Raw genomic sequence first — 22,359 nt, forward strand, 5'->3', positions numbered from 1 at the left:
AAAAGTCATTGTAATAGCATAACACTTAGTTCATAGTCAATATTACATGGTTATAATAATTTAAATTCTAAATATTAATATAACCAATGTTTCTGAAGTCAATATGCTGAAAGGACAAAAAAAAAAAGTGGAGGTGAGAAGGTGGGGAAGGGAGTATAAGTGGGTCAAATCATCATCTTCCAAAATGAGAAGTCAAAATAATGTATAAGGCTGCAGAATCAGCACATAGAAATATGGAAATAAATTCCTAAAAAGATAAAACAGGCTTACAGGAATGTTCAAAGAAGAGAAATGTGTGTATGTGTGTGTGTGTGTGTGTGTGTGCTGGGAGGACGGGAGGCAGGAAGATACTTCTGTATTTCATTATAAGTTTTGTAATTCTTCCAATGTCTATTAGGAATGTAACATAGAAAATCTTTTTTTATGTATTATTTTGATAAACAATTAAAAATCATTTGGAAAAAAATTGTTATTTTTGGTTGTTTTCTAATGACAGTTAAATTTTGGATAACAGATATCCCAAACCTACCCATAATTAGAAATGTAATTATGTAAGTCAACTCTAGTTTCTGTCTTCAGGATCTTTAGAATTTAATTGACATTTGTAAATTGCTAGGAAGTATTCTTTATGAAGACATCTAGACTGTGCCACAGATTTTAGTGTCTATTTACACCATGATGCCTACTTCTAATTTTTAGATTTGGTACTGCCACTTAACTAGGATGCTATTTTATAGCCAACAAATATTAAAGAAGAACAGAATAAATGATTCATAGAGAATGGCACTGTAACATTTTGAAAATTAAGTTACGCTAATTATGTCTTTGTCTAAAGGGCCGATTTTAAAAGCATAAGTTGCAATTTTCAACCTAAAAAAATACCTTCTAAGTCCAAGACCACTTAATAAAGAATCAAAACTTACAGATGGCTATTGCACTGACAAAGACCCTTTATCCCTTTCATTGGTGTCCTTGCCATTTATAATGGAATTGTATTTTTGAATAATTAAATATCATCAGTTTTTTTTCTCTGTATTACATAAATTAAAGACTGAGTGGCAAAGGACATTTATAAACTACCTGTAGCTGGAAGAGTACAGAGTGGTTCTAGTAGCCAGAATTTTTAAGGCTGAATTGCTGCTACATGAAAACATAATTGAGAAGGAAGAGGGATAAAATGTAACCAGTTTTTCTTTTATGAACCTTAGATCAGAAATGATAGTATCAAAGAAAGAAAGAAAGAAAGAAAGAAAGAAAGAAAGAAAGAAAGAAAGAAAGAAAGAAAGAGAAAAAGAAAAGAAAGAAAAAGAAAGAAAGAAAAGAAAGAAAAGAAAGAAAGAATAGAAAGAGAAAGAAAGAAAGATAGAAAGAAAGAAAGAAAGAGAAAAAGAAAAGAAAGAAAAAGAAAGAAAGAATAGAAAGAGAAAGAAAGATAGAAAGAAAGAAAGAAAGAAAGAAAGAAAGAAAGAAAGAAAGAAAGAAAGAAAGAAAGAAAGAAAGAAAGAAAGAAAGAAAGAAAAGTGTCTAATAGCGATGAAACACAAATAGGTTTGCTAGAAAACATTTTCTGGATGCAAGATCATCAAAATGAAATAAAGAAGGACTCATTAAACATAGCACACTATTTTATATTCTCTAAGAATTGGGGAATCAAGATGCAGGAGGGTTCTTTCTCAAGTAATACTTTGTCACAACCATGATTTAGACCATCGCTACTGTTTTCATGTTCCATTTCTGAATTTGGATGTTATTTTCTTATCAATAATGGAATTTTAGTTTTTCCCTCAACTTAATATTATACTTATAACCCCTTAGGTCAGTTCTGATTAGTTTACACCATGAGATAAATGTTTCTCAGCTTCCTAAATCAAATGTTCCAGAGGAACTGCCTCTAGACAAATTCAATCTCTTTGGTTTATAGCTACTTTCAAAATAATTTAGAAGTCTCCCCTGTAAGTCCTGACATGTTTAGGGATCTCCTGTAGTTCTCATCATGTCTTTAGGGAAAACAGGGTAAATATTTCATAACACAGTCACATTTTGGTAAGTCTAATTGCTTGGGTAATGACACTAAACCTTTCAATTTCCTTCTGAAGGCAATATATACTGCTGTAATGCAACATTTTTCTGTTCCAAAGCTTGTGGTAGCTACAGAAAAAGAGAGATGAGTGTTTCCTTAAATAGAAGAGCTGTACTTGTGGGTTTTCAATGCTAATGTTCAGTGACCACTAATTTCATATCTTAGCAGGCAAAACTGTATTTTATTCATTATGGTATAAAGCACATTTTCGGACCTTTATAGATGACTGCATGAAATTTAAGGGCAAACTGATACTTGTCTAAGCTCTACAGGAGAGAAATTTACATGCATACTTTGAACAGTTTTATTTCTACTGTTCAATTCCTTTAATGAATTATGGGGTTTCTCCTGGTTTTGTTATTTGGGACTTCAAGCTGCTTAGTATCCACAGGAGTATTACCAGAGATTACTCAGTACTCAGAGCCCTCTGGTACATATTCATAAAGCACACCTTAACACTCTAAATGTGATGGAAATCATAATATGGCTCTTTTTTGCATCGTGGCACTCCCGTTACACCATGGGTGGCACATCCCAAAAGGCAAAAGAGGTTCTTTGGGATGTATGCTGGATTCTGATTCTATCCTCGGGTATGTTCTGGAGTAATGACCAGAAATAGGACCTTAACATATCATGCATAGATCCAGAAGATTGTTTTACTGGCACAAAAAAAAAAAGGAATTTAAAATTCACAATTATCTTTTGTATTTAAGAAAAATCATGCAATATTTGCAATAGTGATTCTTTTATTCAAATATAGATAGATAGATAAACATCTGTAATAAATGTGTGTATAAGTACTTACGTATATGTCTGTGTACATGCATCTGTGTGCGTGTATAACAAATTCTCCACACAGAGACCTAAATGAGACTTGAGTGGGACTTTAGTGTCTTCTAAAGGAATGTTTAATTTTCTGGTATCTTCAGAATCCCTGTTTTCCTCAGTTTTCTGTCGCTGTATTTCTTTTTTAGTTTTCCACAGCTGCCCTGTAGTATTGTCCATACTTTGCTTTCTCGACCATCTTTATCATCTCCAATCTTCTCCTTCCTAATGCCTTCGCCACTATGTCTGTAATACAGATCTAATCAGGTTTCAACCAATTAACTGAATTACTCCCAAGAGTCCCTTGGTTCTTATAGTTGAAGAAACTGTACTTGTGGGTTTTTGATGCTAATTATTGAATTAATATGATATTCATATCATATCATGAATACCATGGCAAAACAGTTTACTATATTTTTTTTCTAATTTTGATTGTGTGTGCGTATAGCTGGCAAGCCTGTCTTTTTGTCATGAACTAAAACTGCAAATAGCTCCATTGAAATTTCGTAAAGTAGAAAACAAGTGCAATGTCTTTACACTGTACTCTCTAATTTTTAAAAGCCTTACCCTGGGTCATATAGATAATAAATACTTGATAAATGCATCACAATGGAATGAATGATAAACTTCAGGTGGATATAACCTCTCAAATAGATTTTGAGAAAGAGCAAGTTTTTACATTTTGATGAAAGGCAAAATTCTGTAAATACATATGAATAAAGCAGGTAAATTAATGTTTCAAAATTTTATTTTTCTTCATAGCAAAGATTTCATTTGAAAGACAAAACCAGAAAACAAGACAATTCTAGCCTATCCATGCTCAGCACAAGTCATAAGTTAACTGTTCCTATACAGCCTGGTGTAATAAAAAAGTTTAAAAGCAAAGGAAAAGTAGATATAAATAGCAATTTATAATTTAAAAGAGAGTTTTACCAAAGACAGTCAGCTCTGCTGGATCGCTGTCTCTTTCTCCCACCATATTGGTGCCAACACAGGTATACATCCCTGCATCACTTTTCCTGGTGTTGGAGATCATCAGTTTTCCACCACGGATCTGTTAAAATTGAAAAAGGAAAGAAAAAGAAAGAAAAGAAAAGAAAATGAAAGGAAAAGAAACAAAGAAAGAAAGGTCACTAATAAATAATTTTGAGTATTTAAGCATATTTTCTCCCTAAGGGAAATAGCTCAGTGTCTAAGACACAAAACTCTCCCACTGCTTTGGTATCTGCATGTGTCCTATCTTCTCTTAAATCCTGTCCTTTCTGCTCTTAAATCCCCCCTCGGTATAAGCCTCCGTGCTCCCTTTCTAGGTAATGCTTCTTTAAGGTCGTCTTCCTATCTCTCGCCTGGTCCTATCAGTCTTGTGACTGTTCCCGTCAAACCCCAGGGCCTAGTCTTCACTCTGATTCTGTTGAATGAGCTCCCATTGACATCTGTCACCAGAAAGGAGTTATCATCTGCTTTGGATAATATAATAAAATCCAACTGATCCAGAAGAATTCAGTGAGTATTTGTGGAGTACCTTTGGGGCTGGACAATGTTCTAGGCCCTTGAGTTTCAATAGTAAACCAAATAATAAAAATGTCTGCCTTTGTGGAGTTTACATTTCAGTTGTTAGTATTAAAATTATCTTTGTCTCATCCTAATTGCATTTATGAGATAATTTTTGAAGAGGAGGTTGGGTTTGATAAAAATAAAGTTCTTAAAATGATGACTATGAGTTGGTACAAATCGTTGGCTTCTAATAGGTGCTCCATTAATGTTTCTTAAATGAGAAGCATTTATTGATTGAATAAACAAATACGATAATGTTAAAATATCTGTTTGTTGAAGAGGACATTAAAGCAGAATTACGTTTTCAGTAAGTGTATCGTCAACTTACAGCTTCTTTTCTGATTTTGAGGGCTTTTTTGGTATTTATCTAGTTCAACAATCTTCACTTTATAATGATTGAGTGTTCTTAAAGAGATATGAGGTAAGAACATGCTGGTTTCCTCCATTAATTTTTAATTTCAAAGGCAGACAGAACTTAAGCAGGTATGTTTTCATCAGACATATTTCAGGCTCTAAAACTTGTCATGTCATAGAAAGGGATTTGCAACTTTTTTTTTTAACATAGGAAGAAAATACTGTCAACCTGTTCTCAACTATATGCAGTGGAGCATAATGAATGTTAGGCTGTAAACCACAGAGGCCATTTTTCCTCCCCTGAAGATGAATGTGACAATATGACTTGATTTGACCAATGGAACTAAAGCAATGTTTCACCAGAAGAAAAGTGGTCACACACTGGGACTTGCTTTCTCTTGCTGCAGCTGGAACCCTGAGACCACCATGGGAACCAGCCTGAGCTAGCCTGCTTGAAAATGAGGGGCCATGAGGTGAAAAACCAAGATGCCTGGCTGAGAGGCAGTCAATGGTCAGACATGTGAGTTAGGTTACCCTGGATTATTCAGCTGCCAGCACACCTTTAACAAGCCATGAAAGCATGAGAAAACCTAGCAAAGATCAGCCAGGTTGTCCCAGAGCAAAGAACTGTCAGCTTCCCTACAGAATCATAGTGTAAATATAATGGTTATTAGAAGCCACTGTATTTTGGCATGGTTTGTTAAAAAGCAAAAGCTAAATCATACAATCATGAATCAGAAACCCTTGAACATTGATTTGACTCCATTACCGAGAGCACATTTTCGTAAGTTTGGTATCCAAGCACAGACAACTGGGAGCCAAATTCTCCTTCCGTATAGGTCCTCGCAGTGTCAACAGTCCAAGCCAGAATCACATGGACACACACTGTGATGTATGCGATACTCTTGCCTGGCCTCTCTGGCTCTGTGCTATGATGTAATCACAATGCATGTGTAAGAAAAAGCCCTCAAACTTAAGACAATTTAAAAGATAAGAGCCACTCAGACAATATGGACTTTGTGATAGAAATGACATATTTGTTCAGTTAAATGTCATGACTTTAAATAAAATATATTCATTCTCAATTATTGTACTGAATATAAAAATTATACTAAGAACAATGTCAGAAGGCTGAGGCATTATCTACTATTTCAGTGGACTGTTTTCACTTACAAACTTCACATACATGTTGAGTGGATCTTCTGAAAAAATAAAATTATTGTATGCCATTCCCCTTAACCTTTTTACCCTTTCCTGGGTGTTTTATTTTGAATATTAATCAACTGATTAACTTGACCAAGAATTTCCTTTGAGAACAGACTATTTTTCTATAAGAGCTAAATTGCAGAACCAGGTAGTCATTTTTCCACTGATTTTAATATCTCTTCAACTTTTAACAAATTCAATGTGTAATACTTTAGATATAAATATTATTACATTGGAAAAATTGGAAAAGAGCTTGAAATATTTATCACTTCAAATTATTTCCTCTTTTAATTTTGAAAGTACTGCAAAAAGAAATGTTCTAGTTTATATGGTTTATGGCCATCATTTATTTACAGTCATGTACTGTGTGATCAAAAGATACGTTTGGAGATCTTGAAACGAGGTTCAACATCAATATTCCACTGCATAAGATATATTTACATATTCAGGTTGATGTAATTATTAATACATCATGGACACTTGATTTATATAATTTTTGTCTCTTTGAAGCCTCATTTAGAAGTTTTTGGTTTTGGTTACCCTTTTTCAGTCCTTTCAATACAGTGTAAATGGTAATTAGCACTCAAATACAGTTCTACAGCTTTATTAACAATAAAGAAAAGAATAAAATACATCCAAGTTAAGACTGGATATTCAATCTCTCTAGGTGTTCATTTTAATTTAACTCACACTTATTCTTTCTTCCTTGTCATCAATTCGAATTTTGTCTTTCTTCCAGTAGATGGTGGGTTCCGGGTGTCCCCGGGGAGGCTGGCACTCCAGGATTGCAGGCTCTCCGGCTGCCACTACAACATCTGTGGGATTTTGCCGGAAGTCATCTCGTAACACTGAAGAAAAACAATTGGAGTAAAAGAAAACTCAGTGACAAGTAACCTTAGCTTTCTCTTGCAAAGGGTGACTTCAAAGTCTTACTTTATTCTAATAAAATTTGCCAGGATAATTGCCGAGAACAAAGCCTGGCCCACTTTAGAATATTTTAGAGCCAACCTAACTGCTCATCAACAGGAGAATGGCTGACTATATGATCATGAATCTTTGCTATAAAATCTGATTAAAAAATGAGGTAAGTCAAAGGACAATAGGATAGGAAACATTCATGATACAGCTTTCAGATTTAATACAAATTCACAGTACCAAACAATTTATGTAGTATGATCCTGTTTTCTATTAAAAATATACATATACATACATGTATATAAATACATTAAAATAAATTGCCACCTTATACTTAAAGCTCTGAAACAAGTCACGTGCATGTGGTCTGGGAGCATGTATGCATGTCCGTCTGGGAGGGGAAGCAGGGTGAGAACTCTTTTGAGAAAACCCTCTCTCATGACATGAATATGGACAAGATCCACACTGTTTTCATTACTCTTCAGAAGATAGACTCATTGTTCACCCTCGCAACGCACTAGCACCCACATACACAGGGCTACATTTTCATTCTGTCTGCATCTCCACCTGCCAAGCGACATCTGGGCAGCGTGACATTCGAAGCAGAGATATCCCTTATAGCACTTTTGCCAGTCTGAATTTCCCCTTCTTTCATTAGGAGAACAGCAGGTTGGACCTCCGCTGTAACCTCTGAAAATTTGGCATGCCTGAATCTCCAAATGTCACCTATCTATCTGTGTACTTCCCCTGGCAAGATGGAAAGCCTGGAGAAATGACTCGGTCCTCTCAGATTGCAGAATACTGGTTTATTTAGCAAATAAGGACTACGTCTATTTTAGGGTAAACATATGAAAAAGCAGTTGAGAAAACAGGTAAAGGAGATTAAGGTGTACAAACTACCAGTTACAAAATAAATAAGTTACAAGGATGTGATGTACAACACAAGGAATATAGTCAACATTTTATAACAACTTTGTATGGTGTGTAGTTTATAAAAATACTTGAATCACTATGTTGTACAGCTGAAACTAATACAATATTGTAAGTCAACAATATTTCAATTTAAAAAAGTAGTTGAAACCAGTTAATATACCATAAACCATAACTGCCTTTGCTTTTTGTTAATGCCTTGACTTTTCCTATTCTTTGATATTCTAACACTGACAAGTTTTTTTCCCCCCAAATGTGTCTTGGGGTTAAACAAACAATTATGCACATACAAATAGTGTACATATATGTCTCTCTCTATATGTGTGTGTGTACATATATACATATTCACACGCATATACATTTTATATATATAATTTGGTCAAGCTATTTGAAATCAAAACTGGGCAGCTGGGCTAGCCTGTTATGTAAATCATCTGCTGCAAATGTGGATTAGGTCAAACCAACTGCCTTTGATGTCCTGTAATGAGACCCACTTCAGCACTCTGCTTCTTTGTTGGGCCAAGTCTCTAGGTTAATTGTCATTCTCCAAATAAATAAAAGTTCTCTGTCCTGAAAATAGGTCCAGAGAGACAACTGAGTGACTTTTAGGCTTTTCTTTTCTTGTCTCTTGAAACAACATGGTTTTCCATCTTAATGAAGTCATGGCCTTTTATGAGATTAGAGAACCTTGTCTCCTATTGAAGGAGCCATAAGAAAGAATTCCGCACAAATTGCTCACTCTCAGTTTATAAGCTGATTAATGTACTGCTTTCGCTGCTGAGGAAATGTGTTCCATTTTAGCACAGTGAACTGCACATTTTTTGGGTTCTTTTGTCTAACTGGCAAGAAAGGTGTGATTTACATGCATAAAGATTTGCTTCTGAATGGGCTGAGAGAGTGTGTATTTAAATGTGATGTTAAAACAGGAGGGTAAGAAGGAGTTAACACTGTGGTTCCCTACTGCAGGTAAATCCTCAAGGGAGAGCAAGCTGGTGACTCATTTATATTCTAAATACAGAACAGCTGCCTATTTATGCAATGTTAAGACGTGCAAAAATATGGTAACAGGGTGGTGAGCACCCCTACAATATCCGGTACTGGCAACAAATGGTGTTTTGGCAGGCCCTCAATCTGTTCCAAAATGACACATCTGGCCAGTTGGAGGACCTTCTCCAGAACTGGTCTCCTAACAAATCACATGCCAAAAAGCCTCTGCTCAAATGGTACTTAAGACCACTGTAAATCATTCAGAAATACACTATTACATCAATTTGCAACAAGCCAGAATAAGAGGGGGGAAAAAAATGGTCCTTTGACATGGGGGACAAAAAAAGGAGAAAATATCATAACAAACTAAGGAGTGCTGCTCTTAAACAATATAACATGTGTTTATGGCAGTCACAAAAAAAAAAAAAAAAAAGAAAATGACTCCCATTTGCAAATGAAGCCAAGAAATCTAACATCAACTGTAATTTTAGGCTTTCAGACTATTCACCCAGCGAGTAGGGTGAGATAATAGTATAATTGGTACTGTACCCTCTTCAACTTGTAAAATGCTCTTTGGGGTTTGTATAGTAATTCATTTTTGCTTAGTGATACCATTTCTTTTATCCTAAGTCTTTGTGGGAAATAAAATGTGTTTCATCTCTCTCTCTCTCAGATAAAACATTCAAGAGACAAAAACAACCTTTTCAGGAGGTTCTAGCACAGCACACAGAGAATGTACTCTTAGGAAAAAGAAGTCATTTTTACGCTCCTCAAATTGTATAAATGTTCTGATAGGTGCTTAGATGTTTCTGAGGTTTGTATAATCCACTCATAAATGTAAACACAGTAACATGAAGTATTCATTGTTTCTAATTTTTGTACTAATTCATTTCTGTCTTGGATTTTGCCCTGTGCTTTACTGCAAGTGATAAAGAATAGAAGGTGTTCTTTATAGTAAAGGATTCATGTATGTTAGGGAAAGAGAACTAAAATAGTCTTATAAATGTAAAAAAACAAAGTGAGTTCAAATTTGAGTCTGTATATATTTTTCTCACTAAGCCCTTATTCTATAAAGAATTATAGAGAGCTGTATTTTCAACGTGGTTTGACAAGTAAGGCAAAACAAGAACATGCAGCGATATGTGTATTACCTAAAGCTCCAAACAGCTTTTTGAATAGGGTGAAGAGAAATAAACTTTGTGAACTGAAAAGAATCTGGTTGAAATGACAAAAGCTGGGAGGGTAGTAGTAAGTTATACTTAATAAAAAAAAAAAAGATAACATAAGTACAAATTTGGCATAGCACTTGTTTTCAGATCTATATTTAGAATACAAAGGTTCAAATCTCCATGGGGGAAAAACGGAAATTGAACTGGCCAGAACCCAAATATTCATTTCTGTGTATGAGCAGAAAAGCACAAAGGAGGGTTCAATGAACTAGTCATAACCTGGATTTGATTGGCTTTCTTGTTTACATTGACATGCACTGTGACTTAGAAAGTTATTCTGTAAGATTAGAAAATTTTGAATTACTGTGTGTTTGAGAAAATATAGTTCATATTTATGACATAAAGATTTGTAACAAATTGATTCAATTCTGCAGGAAGATACTGAAAATACTACAATATGCTTGGCGCTGTCTTATAAAATGGTTAAGGAATACTGTATAAAACAAGAATGACACGATTGTGTCTGTGGTAGGCTTTTTCTCTAATGTTCTTCAGTGATCTCTCCCTCCTGGTATTTATTTCTTTGTGTCAGCCCCTCCTCTTGACTGTGGGCTGGACCCGGTAACATGTTTTTAATGCAGTGATGGACTATCACTCCAAAATTAGGTTATAAAAGCTTGTAACATACATCTTTTTGGCTCTCTTTGTCTTTCTGTCTGTCTCCCTCTCTCTCCTCATGGCCGTCCTCTGATCATGTAAGATACCTTGTTGCTGGATGGAGAGGCCCCTCTGGCAATGACCTGAAGGCAGCGTCCAGCCAACAGCAAGCAAAGAATTGAGCCCTCAGTCCAACATCCCTTGAGGACCCAAATCTTGCCAACAACTATTTAAATTTGGGAGCAAAAGCTTCTCCAGTTGACGTTTCACATGAGACCACAGCCCTGATCAACACCTTCATTGCAGCTTTGTAAGAGATCACACAGCAGAAGACAAGTTCGCTCATATCTGGGTTCCTGACCCACAGACAGTGAGAGAAGAAACATGTGCTGCTTTAAGCTACTAAATTCTGTGGCAATTTCATACAGCAGTAGGTAACTAATACAGTGCCCTAAAAGAGCTTCACATCTAGGTGTCCCTTTAGAGCTGACCTCTTTGACTCCTGCTTCTTCTCAACCCCACATTCATTCACTCAACAAGTTCTCTCCCTTCTGCCCTACATCAATAGTTCTCAAAAATTATTTTTGCCTCAATCAACAAAGCCAAGGCAGATCTTTACTTAGACATTTCCATCTTATTTTATTAAAATAGATTAGCAATAACAATGAGATGAGACTGCATAATTAACAGATTTCTGAAATACATGATTCTGATTTTCAATGTACACATGCTTCCAAGCAGTTATTAGAAATGGAGAGCCTAAAAATATTACCGGTGAAAAGTATTCACCTACACCACTGGATAAAGAAAACCATCCACAACAAACTAATCTGATCATGAGAGGGGTAATTTACAAAGAAATTGTCATGAAAACCCATGCTTAGCTGCAGGTGAAATGTCTAGCAAATCAAAGCAACACTGAACACAAGGCTTCTTTGTGAGTAGGATTTCTCTGTGCATAGGGGCTGACAGAGCTGTGTGGCATGAGACTTCACAGTCAAAAACTGACCCCTGGTTCCAAGCAATACTTATCTGGCATGCATTTTGGTGTATGAGTGCAAAATTTGAGTAAATCTTGATACTTAGAGGAACTGTCATAAGCCCTTAGTCATGCATATAGATAACAGATGAAATTACATGCTGCCTTTCAGTAAGAATTTTTTTACAAACTTGTTTTTCTGGACCAGTTAGCCTCATACACAATAACATTTTGCTCTCCCTATTTTAAAAGCAACTGCCTTACAATAATAGCTAATAGTTAATGAGTATACACTATACTATGTGTAAAACCTGGCACCATGGATATGTAATAGGTCATTTAGAACGACCTATTTTGATAGAAAGTACAGAGTATGAACCCTGCATGTCTGACATTAGACCCTACACACAGTCATTAGGCTACACTGATTTGTAACAGCATCTGCATCTATTTATCTTGTCCCCACTGCCCTAGTTCACAATGTCCTCATCTCTGCCTTGAATTACTACGAGAGTATCCTATTTGAACTTTTTCTCTGATTTCTCTTTTAAACTCTCTATTGTGGCTATTATGAGTTTGCCAAAGTGTAAACATGATCGTGTCAATTCCGTTTTTACTTTTTCAATGGCTCTTATGATAAAATTCTCTTCTGAATGTCATTTCAAATGTTGTATAGAATCAAGACCCTGTTACATTTCCAGGCTCATCACAAACATTTCTGCAACTCTCCTGCCCTAGACATACAGAGTAACATCTAGTTATCAATGTACATTAGCATATGCAGCCTTCCTGCTTGAAAATTTCCCTGATACCCCTTTGTTCTCTGAATCCTCTTTCTTTCTTCAAACACATACTGTTCCTTTGGTGTCAGCTTTGGACTCACTCATCTGAAAAGATTTTTCTTTTATACTAACACTGGGCTAGATAACCCTCCAAAGGGCCCCCATCTTGAAGGTCATTGGGCAAGCTCATCCAGCATACTTGATAGGTTGACTGAATTGAACTCTTCAGGGGATGTTGCAGTCTTTTTCTTATTATATAAAATAGACCACAGTGTTTTAATTTGATTTCAAAATGTCATTTCTGAAGAACAATTTAAGTCGGTAGGATTTAAGAGACAGTGTACTCAACTTGGCTACCTACAAACTCGTGTATCTATAAAATAAAAGCCGGGCAGTTCAAGAAGGTCAGAAATCAATCACTCAAAGAAGCAACATATTTATATGCAACCAATAAAACTGTTAGCACAAATGACAGTATATCATAGTGAATATTACAATGGACTAGGAAAAAACTGATCACCATTCCTACAGCAGGTACACCACCACATTCACCAGCATCATCCATCACCATGGGGAATGATTAGGTGTAATCTCAGCCCGCCTGAAGTTCGGGTCCTCTACTCTACTTCTGAGGAAGGCACACCGTCTCTTCCTGCTGCACTAAATGGCTCTTGTTGGCAGTCATGCTGTGACCCCAGGGGGAGCTCCAACCTTAGGATGAAACTACAGCTCTGCACACTAGAAAAAAATCTGGGTTCTTGATGACATAGCTAGACAAATCAATCCTGAAGACTGTGTTAAAGCTGGACTTGATGTGATCTAATAAGTTTTCTTTCATTATTAGGCTAGTTTAAATTGAGTTTCCTGTATCAGCTGAAAGCTAGCTCCCTACGGACAAGCTGTAAGAATTCTGTATTTTTCAGAAGTTTCAGTGACCAAAAAATTTAATAAATCTAAAGAGGAATCATCATTCATAATCCCCTGCTTTATTACATTTGGTGCAATCAAACAAAATATGGTTGGAACGGACAGGCCAGCCAACAGCTAACCAGACAATAAAATCTGACATTTAGGGAACAAGTCGTAAGTGGTTTCTTCTGCACAGAAGGGGAAAGAACTAACTCAGTGGGGAGACATCCTGCTACCGCTGTGCAAGCTGACACTCTGGCACCTCTGCAACACACTGACAACTCCAAAATGAGAAGCTCTCACCCCCCATCTCCACTCAGATTCCCTGTGCAAGCAAATTCACTCAGCAAATGATCCAGATCAACCAGTGGTATGAACTGGAGCATGCCGAAAGAACAAGGATACCCTGCAACTTGCTCATTTTCAAGTCACAGCATTTTGTGAAGCCTGGAATTCTGCAGGGAATAAAACACACAAACACACAATTTACCCAAGAGGACTGGCCAGCTCCAACTTTCTAAGCCAAGTCTTTATTCTCAAATCCTTTTTTTAGCCCTGTTCCGTCCTCACTCGCATTATAATTTGAAGTCTCCCTAAGAGTGCCAAGTCTTCCTTAATGTTTTCCATTAATGTTTAAAATCTGCTGAAGGATTCTTAGAAATTGCATGGAAATATTGTGCTCTCTGTAATTTGTATCCATAACCTCTGTAATGCATATGTTCTCCTTGGGGACCAAGTGTTGAGATCATTCATAAACTCTTGGATCACATGTGGCACTGCAAACTGGTGACATCTGACCACGGCAGACTCGAGGCCTGTCTCTGGCAATCATTTCCTTTGGTTTGAGTTAAGGAGCCAGCAGTTGGCACGACTTCAACACTTGGAAGTCCTATTTTTGGCAAAGCCTAGCATCTGATATTTGACAGGGATCTGCATACCCTATCCATTAGCTTAGGAGGAAGCTGCGGATTGAGGCTAATTAATGTTTAATCAGTTCCTCTTTTTTTCTTCCTTAAAGTGCCATTGTTCACAAAATCGTTCATGGGGGATTGATGTCGCCAGGATCACGGAGAACTCAAAGGAGTAAGGGCAGATTAGAGGGTGTGCCCAAATATAGTATGTCAGGAGGAGGACGGAGTGTGGAACTGAGGGTACTGGCCAAAACCTGCTCAGGGCAGTGCCTTCCTCTGCTGGAAAACAAAAACGCTCCACATGCCCAAAATGTTCTACTCTGCTACCCAGCCTCCTCCCAGCATCTGCCCGTTTCGGACTAACTCCAGTCTTGGTCACAGAATGGCTATAACTCTGGATACTAGAAGAAATAATATGTTGAACTTAAAATTCAGAACTACACAGACTAGCTTTAAAAAAAAAACTAAATAATGTCTCCCAAGATGGTAACAAAGGGAAACACCAGATTATTTCAAGCTTGTAACACTGCCTCCTACTTTCTCTAAATCTGAGTTGGGGCATGCATGCATGCATGCATGCATGCATGCATGCATGAATAAATAAATAAATAAATAAATAAATAAATAATCACATCTTTGTAGGATTTGCATCCACAGGAAGATTACAAATAACCATCTGTCTGCTTCTAACTCTTCAATCTGGTTCATGTCCCATGAGCCTCAAGTCTTCAGCTAAAGCAGTTAGGCTGCTAGGTGTCAGGAAGGCTTGTTACAGGTGCTTTGTAGAATGCTTTTTTCCCCCTGCTGTTTCTCATTTTTTCCCCACACCCTCTCTTTCTCTTCTGTCTCATTTAGCTCTCAGTACTAGACCAAAGAAAACCAAAAATTCAAACGGCCAAATCTCATATATATACACACACATACATGCATATACATACATATACTTTTTAAATTTAAAATATTTATATATTTAAGACAAATTTAAATTTAAAATATACGTAAGTATACATTTAAATTCAAACTGCAAGATTCATTATTGCCTTAATGCTACATCTGTCAATTTGAATAAAGAAATAAAGAATGCTATCAAGTAGACATTAACGTGCTGCTTTAATCTGGATCCCAATAGATTAGTGCTCTCCTCCCACCCTGTTAGTCCCTTTCTGAAGGCATTAGCTGCTACAGCATTCTAACATCGCACAGTTCACGGTCTCAGCAGCCTCTTCCCGTCATTTCACCCTCTCCTAGAATCACCGGGTTAGTGCTGATACTCCTCTCCCATGGTGCACTCTGACGTGCATGATCAACATGAATTACAATGCCAAGTAACTGCCAGATGTCATGAGTTATAAACTCAATAGTCTAAGGATTATTACACATTAGGGCACCCTACAGTGCAAGGGTGTCCTGGAATTTATGTGTTATTTATTACCTATTGGCAGGGTCTCAAAGTAATCTCACCCCTGCTGACGAAATGAGGGTTGGAAGGAGAAGGTCAAGGTCAACCTTCCTTGTCAAGAATACCAGTTACTTTGAAACTACTGTTGATCTACCTTTCTCCCCTCTACCTGAAACTCAATGAATTAATGAATGAGTGGGCTATATCTTATCATGCCCCTATGGGCTTTCAACATAATCCTGCTGACTTCACAATTTCCATAAGTTCACCTATTTTAACAACATGTTTCATAACTATAATCACTAGAGGTCTGATTTAGAGGGTAACCATGAATCTTAACATAATTCATGAACTTAAAAATGACCACTTGAAGAATACGCTGTTTATTTTCCTCTTCTACACAGAAATGTAGACCAAAGCCCAACTACATGAGACTTACTTCAGTTTTTAATGCAACAATGAAAGTTCTTTTTCTAAGCCTGCAGTCATCACTCTGTAGTGTATACAGGTGTTCAACTGTAATGCTGTCTACCTGAAACCTACATAGTAAAAAAAAAAATCATCTCCCACATGCCTGTGACCTCTTCACTCTTTCCCATCCAATATTAATATTTGCATATGTCCACACTTCAAAATATGAGTATTACTGTAAGCTGACAGGAATTCTGCTGAAATGGATATAATTTGACATCTTATATTCTTCAGGAAATGTTCTATTTGATTACTACATGACAAGAAGCTTGAAATGTTTCCTAGTCCAGAATATAGCATATTTAGTTTTAAATTAGCTGATTTAAAAAAGCTCTATCATCTCTCTACTCTATCCCAAAGACCCAGTAACCTTCCTTCCTTTTGCCACCAAACGAATTCTGAATGCTGCAGTTAACATTCAGCAATCTCATTACCCATCCACCATAAATCTTCAAAAGCATCACCATGTTTTGACAGCTAAGCAGGAGAAGAGGAAGCAAGAAGCATATCCAAGCACTTTTTATGAATGCAAATGTGCTAAAGACCACATTTAAATTATTTCAGAAAACTCATATTAATCCACTGACAACCAGAAGACAATGTGCTTGACAATTTTTGTTTACGTATGAGAAGCGTAATTTCTTTTATTCCTGATGCTAAATCCATAGGCTTCCACCCCACGCATCCAATCTTGCCATATACTCTAAGAAAACAAAGCGATACCAAAGATAAATGACAGATTTTTTTGTTTTTTAGGTGTAAGACTGAGTTCTCATGATGAAAAGTTACTGTGTGTTTTCCCCAAAAATGTTTAAATATTTAAAAATTCATGGATATTTTAGTCAAACCTTCATATCTTATATGAAACCAGGAAGAAGTCACATTAAGCATGGAGGTTTAAAAAAGTTCCCCTTCTCTCTGATACCCTGTTTGAACCTTGGCCAGCCACAGAGCATATGTTCAGCAATAAGGGAATAAATCTAATTGCCTTCTGAGTCTTTCACTATATTTTCATTCTCTGGGCTCCACAGTTATTCCTAGGACAAGGATTCAGAACACTTTCACTCCCCAAATAGTCAGGGACAAAAAATAAATAGATAGAGCCAGTTCCTGCTTGGAGATGTGACAATCCCAATCCCCTATATGGAGATAACTACCTAGTTGCATGTGATTCTTTTAGCTTCTCTGCCTGAGAGGGTACCAAAACTTGAAAAGTAAGATTTTTCAGAAAGTTTGCCAAGCCTTCATTATTTAGCTCTAATCAAGGCTATTCATGATGCCAGACTATTAAAATCCACAAATTATTATAATTCACAAATTATTATAATTCCTAATTTTGACCATTTTCATGCACCATGTATCAAACACTTCAACCCACTCTTCTCCAAAACTTTCTACAAATGATAAAATTAGAAACTTTTTTTTCTTGTTACTCTCAATGAACAATCAACTTATAACTCTTCTGAATGTAAGGCAAATGTGGGCAACTAAGGGAAAGTCTGAGGTTGGCAAACGGGTTAATTTTCAAAATGAATTAGAGAATCAAAAGTAATCAGATGTTACATGTATTTATGCACTGATGTCTAAAGCACATGGCTAATATTGCACTTAAGATGGTTTTTCCTATTTACTTATAAGAAAGACCTTGGCTTCAATAAGCTTCAGGACACATGGCTTCAGTCCACCACTGGGAATGTTGTCAGTTGACAAAAGTGCTAGGTATGGAGTTTGGACTAAATGACTTCTCACTTTTCTGCTAGTATCACAAGTAGCTGGGGAAACATTTTACACATTTCTTCTGAAATCAAAAATCTTCAACCTTACCTATGACTTGGATAACCGTGTATTTTATCCTCCATAGTAAATATTTAGGAAGGCAAATGGGAGCATTCTTCAAAGTTATGCTAGGACAGTTCCAGGAAAGCCAGATGGAATGTTAACCTACCCTCCTCTTTACATCTGTGTGGTTTATCCTCTAAAAATCCCTCCTGCCTTGCTTTTGGCCCTCAGTCATAGTTCTCACCCTTCTCGGCCTTTCCTCAGGTCCTGGAACACGGCAAGCTCTTTGCCGCCTTAGTGTCTCAATGCGCTTTTCTATTCTAAATGCACTCTAGTTCTCCACCATTTGCCCAATTCCTTTCATGGGACCTGGAACTTCCACTTAATAAATGTTTATGGAACGACTACTTTTTGACAGGGAGGCAATATGGCATTGTGTTTAAAATAATGGGCTTAGTCAGAGGCCTGATTCTGAGTGTCAGCTCTGTTACTTTATTAACTGGATGGTCTTATTCAAATCTGCCAGCCATGGTAAGCCTCACCTTCTTGATCTGTAAAATGGGGATATTAAAGCTTATGTCTTGGGATAGTTTTGAAGAATAAACACAGTGATCTTCGTAAAGCACATTACGAGGTAAAGGAAGCGTTTCAGAAATGAAAATCATTGCTGTTGTTAGGAATTAGGAGTACTAGTGAAAAAGAATGACCCTGAAATTGTACTTTTTATCTGATTCTAAGTGAATTTAATGACATGTCAAGTTTTAATTCCTTCAACTGTCAAATGGTTAATAATCTTGAAGAAGTCCATCTCATGCATAAAATATTTCTCCTTTTAAAGTCTGGAGGGTCAGACAGTCAAATACATGCAGTTGCTCCTAGATGGTGATAATTACTGTAAGTGAGAACTGTCGGAGTTGGGATTTATATACAACTGTATAATCTTCAAGTCAAATGTATTTAGGTGTTATTCTTTATGTTGTGAAGTATTATCTGGGCAATAAAATGTCACTGGTTTCTCCAAATCAAAAAGTGTAACTTTACTCAATAAGTTTTACCCAGTTCATTTCTAAAAGGTGATTTTAATATGATATTTAATTTTGCTTTGGTTTCATCAATATCAGATAAATCAGATATTTTCACTTTTCAATCAGTTCCAGTTGTAACTACTACCTTGAGATGACAGAAGAGTTTTTTTTTAAATCACTGGTTTCTCTTCTATTTAATAAGTGAGTACTGAATGTCCCGATGGGGACAAGTGCTACATAACACACTTAGAAGTACAAAATATTTCAAGCTGAGCTCTTGCCTTCAGGGTGCTAAAGAGATGTAGGAAAGTTACCGAATGTAACTCAAAAACCACAATATGAAATAAAAAAAGCATACAGCATCAGATAATCACATTGAAAATATATTAAGATAACAAAGGAGGGAAACTATTTTCAACAAAGAAGGCCTTTTAGAGGAGCCAGCTTCAGAGCTGGATTTGCAAAATGTGCTGTATGCTTTAATTAATTACAAAAAGAAAGAAACATGCTGGAATGTGCTTGCATGTACAAAAAACAATCTCTAGAAGGATACACAAGAAACTAAAAATAACAAATGCCTTTGCAGAGAAAAACAAAAGCAGAAAGTGAGGGATGAGAGAGGAAGATTTCCGCTACATGTGCTTTATACGTTTTGACTTTGAACCCCGCAAATGTATTAATTACTAATGTGTATGTTTAACAATGTATGAAGAAAAATTATTTTGATTAAGAGTGTTTTAAAAGTATACCATCTGCTCCAACTGGATTCAATGTGAAGAGCTGTGAAGAGGGTATGGAAACCTGGTTTCTCACAAGTCACTCAGTGACACAAACTGTAAATTTCCATAAGAATGGTGCTTTGAAATACAAATGTAAACAAAATATCTGTAGGATGGTAATAAGCCTGACCTTACAGATCAAAATATGCAACTTGATTAATTAGTTATTTTCTAAGATAGAATGGAAATTCAAAAAAAAAATTTAATGTTGAAAAGGTCTCTCTTCATTTAAGACAACTTGAAGGCCTACTCTGAGCTAGGTATTAGAAGACAAAGGTGAGTGAGGTAGATGACAACCTTCTGATCTAGATCTGAGCTTCGTAATTGCCTCACTGTGGGACTGGACTGAAAAATTAGGAAGTTATGGAGGAAGGAGCAAGCAAGTGATTGTAAGGCTTAAACCAGTCACGTATATTTACTGTCAACATATAATCCGTAAAAGCCAAAATATCATTTATTTAGAAAAAGTTCCTCATCTCTATCAAATCATAAGTTGCGATTCTGTAAGTCCACTTTAAATAGCTGAATCAAAAAAATTATAAACAATTCTTCCTTAAAAAATAAAAACTAGTCTCTTCAGCAAATGGTGTTGGGAAAACTGGACAGCAGCATGTAAAACAATGAAGCTAGAACACACCCTTACACCATATACAAAAATCAACTCAAAATGGATTAAAGACTTAAACATAAGACAAGATACAATAAACCTCCTAGAGGAAAACATAGGCAAAACATTATCTGACATACATTTCAAAAATTTTCTCCTAGAAGAAATAAAAGCAAGAATAAACAAATGGGACCTAATGAAACTTACAAGCTTCTGCAGAGCAAAGGAAACCAGAGATAAAACAAGAAGAAAACCTACGGAATGGGAGAAAATTTTTGCAAGTGAAACGGACAAAGGCTTGATCTCCAAAATATATAAGCAGCTCATACGACTCAATAAGAAAAAAATAAACAACCCAATCCAAAAATGGGCAGAAGACCTAAACAAGCAATTCGCCAAGGAAGACATACAAATGATCAAAAAGCACATGAAAAAATGCTCAATATCACTAATTATCAGAGAAATGCAAATCAAAACTACAATGAGGTATCACCTCACACCAGTCAGAATGGCCGTCATTCAAAAATCCAAAAATGACAAATGCTGGAGAGGCTGTGGAGAAAGGGGAACCCTCCTACACTGCTGGTGGGAATGCAGTTTGGTGCAGCCACTATGGAAAACAGTGTGGAGTTCCTCAAAAGACTAGGAATAGACTTACCATATGACCCAGGAATCCCACTCCTGGGCTTGTACCCAGAAGGAAATCTACTTCAGGATGACACCTGCACCCCAATGTTCATAGCAGCACTATTTACAATAGCCAAAACATGGAAACAACCTAAATGTCCATCAACAGGTGACTGGATAAAGAAGAAGTGGTATATTTATACAATGGAATACTACTCAGCCATAAAAACCGACAACATAATGCCATTTGCAGCAACATGGATGCTCCTAGAGAATGTCATTCTAAGTGAAGTAAGCCAGAAAGAGAAAGAAAAATACCATATGAGATCGCTCATATGTGGAATCTAAAAAACAAAAACAAACAAACAAACAAAAACAAAGCATAAATACAGGACAGAAATAGACTCATGGACAGAGAATACAGACTTGTGGTTACCGGGGGGGGGGCGGGGTAAAGGGTGGGAAGGGATAGACTGGGATTTCAAAATTGTAGAACAGATAAACAAGATTACACTGTATAGCACAGGGAAATATACACAAAATGTTATGATAAATCACAGAGAAAAAAATGTGACAATGAGTGTGTATATGTCCATGTATGACTGAAAAATTGTACTGAACACTGGAATTTGACACAACACTGTAAAATGATTATGAATCAATAAAAATGTAGAGATTCAGATCAAAAAAAATAAATAAAATAAAAAAAATAAAAAGTAATGCAAAAAAAAAATAAAAAAATAAAAAATAAAAACTTACCTCCATTTGAAAGTTCTTTACGGAATTTTACTTAGAGAAAATGTGGAAAATGTATTTAACTTTATAAAAATTTTGGTTTATTTTCTTTGATATGCCTGTGCCTTTTATATTCATATGACTTGAGTATATAAAGACATCATGAGTTTTTTATTTTAAAAGTGCAAAAAAGGTTACATGTTTGTACAGGTTAAGTATAATGATCTATTAATACAGTTTTTCTTATAGGATGATGGTGGTATATCATAAAATGAATTATAGTCCATCTTAAATAATATAATTAACCTTGAGGAAACTTTCTCTATACTAGTAAATTCAATTTTGTCTAATTCTTAGGTTTATGATAATGTCAGCTCATGACAATGTTAGTTAAAACTCATTAAATGCACACTGAGAGGTAATAGCTTCATTTCTGGAATATGATGTAAAGAAAAAGAGAATGCTTTATTATCACTTAATTATTTTCAGAACTGAATACATCTGCATAATAAAAAAGTTCACTGTATATTTTCAATAGTCTTCCAAAATTAAACAGTCCAATAATTAAAAATATATTTTCTGAAAATAACTTTTTTCTTGCAGAGTTCTTGGTTGTTTTTTTCCATTAGAAAAAGTGGCCATATTAGAGATGGTGATTATTAGAGATAGAAAATCTTTT

At 35.9% G+C, this 22,359-nt stretch overlaps 1 protein-coding gene across 19 annotated transcripts in view; it reads right to left on the minus strand.

The window, feature by feature from the left end:
• The window catches only part of ROBO2 (roundabout guidance receptor 2), a 1,146,283-nt gene that overhangs the window by 149,759 nt on the left and 974,165 nt on the right, over positions 1 to 22,359 (minus strand). For all 19 annotated transcript variants that reach the window (XM_072967648.1, XM_072967644.1, XM_072967640.1 and 16 more), the window contains 2 exons: positions 6,710 to 6,867; positions 3,839 to 3,959 (listed from right to left, as the gene is read on the minus strand). In XM_072967648.1, the coding sequence (XP_072823749.1) occupies positions 3,839 to 3,959; positions 6,710 to 6,867 (279 nt within the window). The remainder of the gene's footprint in view (positions 1 to 3,838; positions 3,960 to 6,709; positions 6,868 to 22,359) is intronic.

Source organism: Vicugna pacos, chromosome 1 (genome assembly GCF_048564905.1).
Source record: "Vicugna pacos chromosome 1, VicPac4, whole genome shotgun sequence".
Taxonomy (NCBI): domain Eukaryota; kingdom Metazoa; phylum Chordata; class Mammalia; order Artiodactyla; family Camelidae; genus Vicugna; species Vicugna pacos.